Source organism: Pteropus vampyrus, unplaced genomic scaffold (genome assembly GCF_000151845.1).
Source record: "Pteropus vampyrus isolate Shadow unplaced genomic scaffold, Pvam_2.0 Scaffold545, whole genome shotgun sequence".
Taxonomy (NCBI): Eukaryota; Metazoa; Chordata; class Mammalia; order Chiroptera; family Pteropodidae; genus Pteropus; species Pteropus vampyrus.
The window spans coordinates 412,927-425,288 of NW_011889326.1; the positions used below are offsets into that span (position 1 = coordinate 412,927).

Sequence of the window (12,362 nt, forward strand, 5' to 3'; positions counted from 1 at the left end):
CGGAGCTTGGGTTCTGTGACTAGCAACGAAAAGGCTAGTCACGGAGCTGTTAAAATTTCTGCTATATCTTAGCCGTCCCCACACCCCCAACCCCACCGTACCCTTCCCTCGAGCATGAGTGAATGCGCAAATATGGTTTTTCAGGCGCCTGTGGGAAAGAGGGAGGAAAAGGCAAAAGTCGGGGACGCACGAGGCGGTAGCACCTCTCAAGCGAGAGAGGACCGAGGATCCACAGAGAACAGTTAAAACCAGGTGGTCCCGGGACCGGAGGAGGCCAAGGCGAGATGCTGGACGAGCGGGGACCGGTGGGGGGCAGCAGACCACGGCAGTGCACTCAGTCCTCCCCAGGGCCAAAGCTAGTGCCCAGGCGCAACCCCCCCACTTACGTCTCCTTTGGTTTCGACCCGCCGACTGGGAGGGGCCACGAAACGCCGTTCCCACAATGCTCTGGGGCGTGCCGCCGCCGCCGTCGCTGCCGCCTCCGCTACCGCTAGTGGAAGAAGATGGCGGAAGGAGGAGCGGCGGATCTGGACATCCAGCGCTCTGACATCGCGGCGCTGCTCAAAACCTCGCTCCGGAAAGGGGACACCTGGTGAGGGAAAGGGGTTTAGGTGGCCGCGGTTGCCGGAGGATGGTGGAGAACTGGGCGGGAGCTGCGGGCTGGTGTCTTTCGCTGGTGACAGGTGCGGGCAGGTCCGGCGACGACCGCCCCGGGCAGCGGGATTTTGGCCACTCCGGAAATGTTGGAGCAAAGATTGGACCCGAGATGAGGGCCAGGGTTCGTGGCCGGTCGGGACAGGCTGGGAGGCTTGTGGAGAGCGGCGGCGGCGACTCGCATAGTTCTTTTCGTCTTCCTTCCTCCCATAGTGCCGCTCCCACCTCAGGCCTTCCCGAACGTTAGGTTACAGTCGTTCTGCGTGAATTTCTTAATGTTTGACAGGTCGTGGTCCCGCGGCTTATCACTATCTCACCCGGTTTACTTCTCCAGTCATTTCCTTTCCCGGCATTGTCGGCATCCAAGTTCCCTATTATTCTGATTCTTGTATTTTTCCGGGAGGAAGGCTGCAGGATGTTTGTGGTTTGTACTGCACAGGTGGCGTGTGTCAGGGAGCCACTTAAGAGAAGGAAACCTTAGTTCCTTGTCAGAAGGAGGGAGAGGAAGGAGTAGAGAACCTTAGGCTTATGAGAAATACCACGTGGTCTTGTGCTTTAGTAGAGGCTTGGTAGAAACCGGCAGCGTTTCTTAGAAGTGCCCGCCTTCCCTCATGTTTGAAGGATAACGTAGGCCTGCAAGAAGTCGATAAGTCCACATGAGGCTTAAGTCACTTGCTGATATACAAACTTATAAAATACCAAAGGGTATATTTAATATATTGATATGGAGATTTTAATACTCATTGGCCATATCAAGTGGTATCCAGAATAACTTCAATAAATGAATGAGTAACATAAAGTGCCATGTTTATTAGGAAAGATAAGGTGCCTCTTTATTGTAATAAACATTATTTTTACTTCCCATAGTCAGCATAACAGTGGTATGTAATTTACAGTGTTTTTTCCTGTACTCCAGTATGAGTGAGTGGAAGGAGCATAAGATTTAGACCTGAATTAAGTCACCATTTTCACCACTTAACTTGCAGTATGATTTTGAGGAAAGTTAATTTAAATCATTGTACTTTAGTCTCTTCATCTATGAAATGGACAAGAATAATGTCATTATAGGGGTTTTATCTTGATTCACTGAAGTATTGTAAGAGATTTTCTGTTTGTGAGATAACGTTAAATTTGAGTTACCTTCTTATAACTGCCATTTGCTTCTGATAAAATGCCGTGGTGTTAGGATCATTTTTATGTAAGCTAATAGATGGCAGACTTGGGACTTGAATTTAAGTACTTTGATCTAAGTCGTACTTTTTTTTTTTTACTTTGTTAGGCTACATACTATGTTTATATGGTAATCTCTAGGAGTGTAAACATATACTTGTTGCATTACAGCAAAAAATGTGAACGATCTAATAATTGTTATTGTTCGTATTGGAGTGTTCCTAAGATGTTTATTACTGTGGAGAATTTGGACATTTCCTAGCACACTGATGTTTACTTTGGCCTTTGGATTGTTAAAGATGAAATCAGTCCTTTCTTCCTATTGTTTGTTAAAGAACACTTAAAAATTGTTAATTCACCTAGCCTATTACCACTTCATAAAAGATAATTGTGGATTTCTATAACAGAAATCTTTAAGTTAAAATATGTATGTTATTTATATGAATATTCTCTTTAATGTTATATTTTTGGTATAATGAATAATACTTGGTATTGTTGACACTACTGAGTGATAGGAGCAATATATTTATTGTGGGCATTAAACTTTGGTATTTTTCCAATGAAAGTATTTTTGTTTTTTGACAAGGTTACTGTAAATAATTTTAAAGAATAAATACAGGAAGTCCATAAATTTGAGTCATTTCAGTACTTTGATTTTAAAGAAGAAGAGACTGAAGCCCAGATATTTAGGTAACACCAGAATTTTCATCCTCACATTGATTTTCCTGCTTATTTTAAGGAAAAAAAAAATGTAGGAGCAAGATGGTTCTGAGGAGTTGCAGAGACCAGTTTACTTTCAGTTAGCAGAAGAAACCTGTCAAAAAAGGAAATAACGTAGAGCCAGTTCACTTTCAGTTAGCAGAAGAAACCTGTCTAAAAAGGAAATAATGTAGAGCAAAAAGTTTTATTTGGAGTTTTAAAGAGAATAATTTGATAAGTACAAATTTGATAATATTCGCAAGTATAGAACTGGTAAAGATATTTAATAGTTTAGTTACTTGGGCTCATGTTTTTTGAACTCATTAAAAATTAGTTTTTAATTCATTAAAAAGTTATTTCTCTTTTTAACTATTTTTTTTTAATCTTTGGATTAGTCATTTATGGATATTTGGGTAAATTCTGTTTTTTGGCTTAAATGGGCCATATGCAAACAGAACATTGTCTTGGTATATGTTTAAAACCATTTTGGAAAGACTGATTGGACTATTACAAAATGGTAGTTTACCATAAGTTATTCTTGAAAGTTTAGTACTGATGTTTGATGTTGTAGTCACATGTATTAAAATGACTAAATTTCATTAATTATATTGTGAGCACTTTGCAGATAAGGACTATCTTGTAGTTGTCTGGTAACTAAAGGTAAAGATTTGATTTGGCATGGATGCTAGCTTTTCTGTTTATTTGTAAATAATGAATAATTTTTATCTGCAAACTGACTTTCTAGAGATGAAAATAAGTCTGAGATGAGGAAGAACAAACTTTATGATATGTTTGGTACTAGACTTTATACTGACAAAAGGTCAAAATTGATGCAAGAGAGTTATATCTCTTAAAAAGGTGAAGTATGAAAGTAACACTGATCTACACTAGAAAGAGTAAAGCACTAGTCTCATAATGCTGTTTCTTGATCTGTGTTTCAGCTCCAAGGAGAGATTCAGAAAACCATGAACAAGATTGTTAGAATTTAGGAACTATAAGAAAAGGATAAAGGAACTAGAATTGTTTAGCTTAGGATGAATGAGAGATAACTTAATCTTCAAATACATGGTGGTTTCTCCTGATGAGACAAAAGGAAAATTTGTTTAAAGTACATTACATGTAAGTATATTAGGGATGGAGGAACCTTGTTAAGGGGGTGGTAATTAAATGAGTTATAGACAAGTTGTGGTTTATGGAATACTTTCTTTGGAGATTTCTTTTAAAATAGTCCTATTATGAGGAAATAAACTAAACTACAAATCATCAAAACCTCTGCTTTATTTCCTCATTTTTATTAAGTTTCATTCATTTGCCAAATGTTTTCATTAATTTTTAAGTGCGAGTATGTTCAATAGTAACACATAGCCAACTTCACAAATTAAATTTTACATATCATTTTTTTTATAAACCCTCGTAACTCAATAGGTTTAAGGTAACTTTGGAGAGTAACTTAATTTGTATTTAGAGTCATTTAAATGTGTATGGTATTTTTGTTCCAATAAATTGCCAAGGAATAGTCTATCAAATCAATGAGTTTTTTTTCAATAGGAGACATCGATTTCAGTTTTAGAGCTTTCCTTCCACACCTGCTCTTTAACTTAGAAATCTTTGAGGCTTTATTTTATATAGTCCCTTATGTTTGTACAACTTTCATTCACACTAACAGAGAATAACCTTATAATCACAAATCAGTTAATAATGTAAAGGGACAATGTTAATCAATATGAACTCCAAATTGTTTAGTATGTTTCCTAAAGAAAATTTTATATTACTATTACTGTTAAAATTAATTTTAGTTATGCCAAAGTGTTTACCACTAACATATAATTATATCATTTTCAGGAACTGAAACCAGAAAGCAAAACTACTTTTTAGGGTTGGCAAATTGGTACAAATAAGGACAGAAGTAGTGACATTAAAGCATATTTTCACATTTTAATTACTTAAAATCTAGAAAAGCATTTTTTTTCCTAATTTAAGCTTTTTAATATGTTTTTAAATCACTTCCAAGTTGTTAGTAAATCCAAAATTAGTGTACATTGTTTAGCCAAGATGATTAAGAGCTTTAGTCAGTGATTTTATTTGTCTGTTTAGTGACATTCAGGCTTTACTTTTTTCTAAATCATATCATTTTTCCCATTAACACATATAAGGTGTTAAATAAATGGTCTTTTTACCAAATAGTTTTCTGACAGCTATTATATATATGCACATATATATATAATAAAAAAAAGACCTATAATGTTACATTTAAAAACATTGTGCTCGGATGCTATTTTAAGTACTTACATATGTTAACTTATTATCACCACAATTTTAGGGCACTAGAATGTTATAATTCACACTTAACAGAATAGGAATACTAGGCTTACAGAAGTGTTCACACCATAGTATATCCGGGATTTGAACCCAGGTAGTCTGGGATTTTAATTCAGGCCCCCAAATCACTGTACTACACAGCCTTTTATTTTAAAGATGCATTTTAAAATGTAGTTTCACTTTAAAAAGAAAAAAATTGACATTTTAAAAATCTTTAAATGGAGTTTATTTTATTTTAGTAGCACAATTCTACCATTTTATCCCCCACTTGTTTCTTGTGACTTTTTAGATATGATAGAATGTGTAAAAAATCTTAATAACTTGTTTCTGGAAATTAAAATGTTTAAAAATTAATAGGTAACTAACCGAAGATGTATTTTGATCCAAAAATACATTAAACAAAAGAAACTTAAGTCATTTATTATTGAGATTTTGGATTTTGTTTATTAGTAATCATAAACTTTTGTTAAAGGCCAAATGGCTCCTTCTCATATAGTTTTATAGAAATAACACATCAAGCAGATAGTAAGAGCTTGTAGGATATTTTGTTTTAGTACTTTACCTGTATTTTTAAAATGCTAGGTTACAGTAAGCCACAATTACATAAGCCTCTCTTCATGAATTCATAGGAACAACCCAGCCCAGAAAATGTAAACATGATTGGTATGTTATGTTCCATGTTTACCAACTGATTCTTTTTTTCAGAAATAACTTTTTTAGTAAAATTTCAGTCTAAAGACATTTGAATTAAGACAGTGGAAAATACATAATTGTCTCGATACCTTTATAACACTTCCTGAAAGCTAACCGTTCAAGTTGCATCACTGCTAATGGAACAATCAGTTTTTCAGTCTTAGTCATTAGATATATCCATTTTATTACATGAATTTAGAGTTATTTTTCTTTCTTTTGAGAATCACTTTATTAATGTCATGATTTTCATAAAAGTGAATTGAAATATCAGGTATTATTGGCAGGGAAATAGAGGAAGGTTGAGAAATATGTTTGCATACGTTATCTGTTTTGATCCTCAAAGTAAGGATTAAAATATGTATGTATGTTCCTTTCTTATATATAAGGAATCTTAAATCAGTTTTGTATGTGGTTTGCAAGTGATAATACCACTACTAGTAAACATTTATTGATTGCTTACTCTGTGCCAGCCACTATTCTAAATGCTTTACTTATGCATCCTTTAAAATAAGTGCTCTTATTCACTTCTTGTTATAGACATTTGATGATTTCAGAACTAGTTTAAGTACCTGGTTTATAATTTAAAATACTAGATATATCAATATTTTCTTAGTATTAAAAATGTTTTATGCTATCACTAATCAAACATAACTCAAATAATATTTCATTAAGTCATTAAACTATTAAACTATTCCTTTGTACCCATATAGAATTTTTCAACAGTTGCTAGTTTTTTTTCTTCCTTGAGTAATGTCATTTCAGTTTATATCTTTAGTTATTTCTCAGTTACCACTGTAGTTCACACTCTGTTTCTCACATTTATGCCTTTGAAGTCATTTCTCCAGATTCTTACTCCATATAGTCTTTAAAGAAGAGAGTGGAGTTAGTGTTTTGGATACAGATTAAAATGATGTATCTGAGGGGACAATCAAAAATGGCTCCTCATAAAGGAGTAAAGAAAGTCATATGGTAATAAAAGATAGAAAACTTCTGTGGGATTAGCCTTATGTCATTATGTGTAGAACTCTTACTGCTTCCATCAGTAAGATTCTTCATGGTTTCCTTACAGCTCTCCAAAAGGAAAAGAATGGTAATGACTACTTTTTCTTCTCCATGAGGAGGAGACTTAAGAATGCTAACTCTTCCTTCCACTAATGGATAATTTTTTACTGTTAAGGTAAATCGTTTAGCAGAAGTAGCTGTAGAAAGGACTTCATTTGTCAAAGAAGTCAAAGGCTCTCACAAGCAAGTCCAAGAGTGGCTCTGAGGGCAGCCTATTCCAAGTTTTAGAGTCAGGTAAATTAAAAACCTGGGAGCATTAGAGACAAAATTACTTGAGTGAAAAGAGCATCAAATTCCTTTAGTAAAAAACAAAAAGATTAAGAATGATATGGGGAATTGTACACCTGAAACTTACTGGATTTCGTTAACCAATAGCACCATTATAAAAATAATAATAAATAAATAAAAAGAGAAAAAGAATGAAAAGAGTGAAAATGATTGTGGTAAAAGAGACCTGGTAATTTGTATTGCTTTATATTATTTAACAATATGCTTTAACAGCTTGACAAAGTATAACCGTTTAATTAAGAGATTTATCTTTGATATAGATGGAAAATTTATATTCATAAATTTGAATGGATTTTAAGCTAAAGAAACGTTTGATTGTCAGGAGAGGTATAGCTAAGTAGTTATATGTACCATGTAGTTTTGGCTATGGTTACCACTCATTTACTATGTTAAGAGCTTTTGACATGTAAGAAGTTAGTGAGTATTCTCATTTTACAATTACAGAAACTGGGGTACAGAGTTAAGTAAGTGCACATGGGCATGTATTCAGTCAGTAGTAGAGCAAAGATTCTAACTTAGGCAGTCAACTCTAAAAGCCTGCATTTTAAACTACTGACTGCCTGTGAGTGATAGAGTGATAGCCACATTATGGAAACAGCTTTTGGAGGAACAAATACTTGGAAGTATTAAAATCAAGAAGTGACAGCTTTGTCACATTAGTAAAACACCATGTTCATCTGCTATCCATATGAGGAACCTATAGAAGTTTCTGGGTCTCCTAGGTTTAGCATTCTTGTCTTAGCAGTCTCATTTCTATCTAATATAGCTCTGCTTTGATACAGATGGTGGTTGCCATTTCCTGGAAATTATTTTCTTATTCCTGAATTACAGGGCTTTACACATCATTCATATTATTTCAAGTACATTTTACTATTCCTGACTTTCACTTACTTCAAAACCTAACTCAAAACCAGTCTCTGTAAAATCATTCCTAATAATCCCATCCAGATCTATGATCCTTCCACTCCTTCTCCCCGCCTTAAAATATAACAACTTTATTGTGATATAATTCACATATCATACAATTCACCCACTTAATGTGTACAATTCATTGGGTTTAGGTATATTCACGGAGTCGTGCAACCATCATTGAAATCAGCTTTGGAATATTTTTATCATCCCTAAAAGAAACCCCATACCTATTAATCCTCCAATTTCTCCCCACCTTCCCCTGTTGTAGACAGCTATTGATCTACTTTCTGTTTCATAGATTTGCCTATTCTGGATATTTCATATACATGGAATCATAGTACATGTGGTTTTTGTGTCTGGCTTCATGCACTCAACATAGTGTTTTTTAGGTTCATCCATATTGTAGTATACATCAATATTTCACTTTTTATTGCCAAGTTATATTACATTGTACAGACATAACTCATTGAATTTATTCATAATTAGTTGTGGACATGAATTGTTTATACTTTTTAGCTGTTACGAATAAACCTGCTGTGAACATTTGTGTGCATGTTTTTGTGTGGACATAAGTTTTCATTTCTCTTGGGTGTATACCTAGGGATGGAATTGCTGGATCCCTATGTTTTATTTTTTGAGGAGTTGATAAACCCTTTTCCAAAGCAGCAGCACCATTTTATGTTGCCACCAGCAGTGCATTAGGGTTCTGATTTCTCCACATTCTTGTCAGCATTTGTTATTGTTTCTTTTTTTTCATTATAGCCATCTTAGTGGATATGAAGTAGTATCTCGTTGTTTTGATTTGCATTTCCCTAATGGCTAATGATGTTGCACATCTTTTCATATATGCTTATTGGCCATTTGTTTATCTTCTTTGGCAAAATGTCTGTCTAGATCCTTTGCCAGTTTTTTAATTTTGTTATTTCTCTTTATTGAGTTTTAAGAGTTCTTTATGTATTTTAGATACAGGTTCATTATCCAATAGATAATTTGCAAAATCTCCTCTGATTCTGTGAGTTTTCTTTCCATTTTCACAACCTTACTAGTCTACTTTCTTGAGTTCCTTATTTGTCTCTTAGTTTAGATGTAAAAAGAGGTCATAAAAACAAGTTATGCTAACTGATGAATTTAATGTACAGAGCAGAAAATAGTTGGAAATTGTTGAAATCTAAAACTTAAGATATAAAGGGATGATTAACCAAGCCTTTTGTTTATTTAAAAGAACTTCATAGCTTTCTTTGGTTAAGTTTTACTGCAACAGTGACATTCTGAGTTTTAGTTTGTGATACTTAAAAAAAATTCAGTGAAATATCTGGTTTATAACGATTTAAACTACTAGATACTATCAATATTTCCTTTAGTATTAAAATGGTTTATGCAATTGGTATTTAATGTAATTTAAATAGTATTTCATTAAATGAGAGGATTAATCATAGAGCAGATTAACATCCAGAATTGTTTATGCTATTAATTTTGTATGAGATAGTTATGCATATTGTTCTGAGATTAAGTGTGGTACGTTGGATTAGGCTGCGATTTTTGTGTATTTTCTTAGTTGTAAAAGAATGACTCTTACGTCTACTTTGCAGAGAAAAAGGTTGGATTAAAAAAATAACATTATATTTATGACAGTATTAGGCAATTAAGCAGAAACTGCTTATCTGAAAGTTGTCAGCATAAACATACACTAATCAAAAGAAAAAAAAGGAACTATGCATTTACATTCACTAGCACTCTGGTTTCCTAAATGCTATTGGGTTTTCCTCATTTCCCTGGTAGAACTATTTATGAATCATTTATTGGCCCCTATGTATTTTTCTTAAATTTTCTTCTAGTGTGTGTACAAATGCTAAACAACTTTTGAAACTCCTATCTTTTCCCTGCCCTCAGCACAAAAAAAGAAAAAAAGAAAGAAAAGGAAATAAAAAGAAAATCTCATCTTTTTAGTACTTAATGTAGCTTTTCTGTATTTGAAGACTGTCTTAAAATTAACTCAGATTTATTTGGGGTACTAAAATTAACTCAGCCTCTTGAGCCATTGAAAAATTATTCTTTATAGACCACAATACAAATTATCTTTCTTGATGCCTTCAGAATATTTAGCACCATACAATTTAGACTTTTTAAAGTATTCATAACATAATTTTATGTAAGCTTTTGACTTACTAATCATTTCACATGTATTTGATCCTCTCAGGAATCCTGTGAAATATCCCAGTGGCCTTCAGGAAATGTAAAATCAGATCATATCTCTTCCCTTCTAAAACGCTTTCAATGGTTTTTCATTGTGTTTAGGATAAAATCCTTATCATTACCTTAAAGGCACAGCATAGTATTTTTCTCCCACCCACCATGTACTTCTCCAGCCTTATCTAGCATTCCTCCTCCCCTTGTCTTAAACTCCAAAAGCATTTAGTAAGTTCCTCCAATTTACCAAACTCCCTACATTGTTCTGGCCCTAGCACAGGCTTATAGTTTTATTTTCATACTTTTCTTGAAATTACTTTTATTCATATGCCAAAATGTTACTTTTTTTAAGGAGGTTTTCCTTTATTCATAGCTCTTTGTACTTTTCGTTCATGGCACTTACCACACTATTTTACTACATATCTTAATTACATACTCTTTTTACTGGGCTCTGAATTCCATGAACATAGGGACTTTGCCTATTTTGCTAACCACCTGTTCATATGGGATAACATATACATAGTACACCTCCAATAAATATATTTTGAATGAATGAATTTCTTTTTCTAAGATGAGCATTCCAAAGGTTTTAGTGCTGAGTAACTAAGACCTCACAGCAAGTAATGTCAGAAAAAGAATTTTGGTCTAGTATTTTTTCCTACAGTAAGTTTAGAATTCATAGCTACTCATCTGATTTCAGCAGGTAAGAAAATTTATAAGCAAAAATCATCATGAGTAATTGAGGTTGGATATGGAAAAATTTCATCCACAATGTATTGTTTACCATAACTCTAGAAAAACTTTTAAAAGATAGTGTTTATTTTTTTGTATAGTCTTAATTGAGGTGAAAACATGACTCATGTTGGCATAGAGTGGACACTTAGGCTTTACTACTAAGTTACTGATAGGCAAAAATTTAATATTTTCAAAGATTCCCGACTTTGAAAATACTTATTTTCTTTGTAAGTAAAATGGATAAAAATTGCTAGACTGTGCCTTTTTAAGTATTTTAATTCTTATTTATTATTTGATAATAACATTATGATATCCTTCTACTTTATAAAGAGAACCAGGGAATATGATGTATGATTTCACTAGGTATCTTACATATTTAGGTCTTTGTTAAATAAAAGAGATTTAAAATTAAGTTTAATATAGTAGAGCATTGAACTTTAGAGTCTGAAAACTAGAGAGTACATACTGAAAACAAACCCTGCATACTCAGTAGTAGTGTGTGATTTTGGTAAGTTACATAACCTGTCTGAGTGTTGGTTTCCCCATCAGCTAAATAAAGAAAAAGATGGGAAAAGTTACTATAATGATAAATTAAGGTGAAAAAACTTTCTACAAAAAAAAAAAAAACTTTAAATATAAAGCATTTATATTCTGTTATGTGAATTAGGATTTTAAACAGAGAAGTGACATGATCATATTTGTGTTTTTAAAATGGCTGTGGCAGCAGAATGGAGGATAAATTGGAAGCAAGCACACTTAAAGCACAAACAGTTGAGCAGCTATTACTGTAATCTGTGGCATGAAAAAATGATGGAGAATGGGAAGTACAGAACTAAGGTACTTTTCTGAGAATGAAGTGGAGAAGTACAGATTTGGTTACTAGATGTTATGGGGTGAAGGAGTAATATAGGATAATCTGGTTTTTGGCTTGGGAAGTTAAATTACTGATGACATTTATTAAAGGAATACTAGAGAAGGAGTACATTTGAAGGTGAGATGATTGATAACTCGAGGTTGAAATGTCTGATAAATCCAAGTTGACATGGACTAGTAGGAATTGGAAATATGGCTCAAGAACTTGGGAACTGGCCTTGGGATACAGATTTTGGAATCAGTGGTCTGAATTACAATATCGTTGGAAAGGATGAACAGTAGAAGAAGAAATTAGATAACAGCTCTGTGGAATACTAACATTTAAGCAGAGGAAGAAAAGATTGTAAAAAAAAAAAGAATCAGAGTTTAACTTTAAAAAGGAATGATAAAGTACATAAAGTCATGGATCATTTGGGTTTGTTAGAGTGGTCATTGGTGACTTTGTGAGGACCCTTATGAGGGCCCATTGGGGTAGGAAGACCTGTTTGCCAGGTTGAAGAGTAAGTGAGACTTGAAGAAGGATAAGCTTGGCTGCAAAGACAAATCAGAAAAATGGGAGTGGATAGAGGAGGAAATAAGTATGTGAAATGGGAAGTGGTTTGGGAGAAAAGGAGGAAAGAATTGTCCCTTTTAATAAGCTGAGTGGAGAAAGAAAAAAGAGAGAAAGGATACAGAGAGAAACATAGAGACAGGGGCTATTAATGGAGTAAGTTTCCAAGGAGGCAGAAGGAAATTAAACCCGAAACACTGGAACAAAAATATTAGTCTTG

At 33.9% G+C, this 12,362-nt stretch overlaps 1 protein-coding gene across 5 annotated transcripts in view; it reads left to right on the forward strand.

The window, feature by feature from the left end:
• The first annotated feature begins 433 nt into the window (after positions 1 to 433).
• The window catches only part of USP15 (ubiquitin specific peptidase 15), a 113,478-nt gene continuing 101,549 nt past the window's right edge, over positions 434 to 12,362 (forward strand). For 3 of the 5 annotated variants that reach the window (XM_011383839.2, XM_011383840.2, XM_023525269.1), the window contains exon 1: positions 434 to 592. In XM_011383839.2, coding sequence (XP_011382141.1) covers positions 504 to 592 — 89 coding nt within the window. In that variant the 5' untranslated portion in view covers positions 434 to 503. Of the gene's footprint in view, positions 593 to 3,499; positions 3,643 to 12,362 lie in introns of those variants that run through there. The other 2 variants (XM_023525268.1, XM_023525267.1) reach the window with 2 other exon arrangements.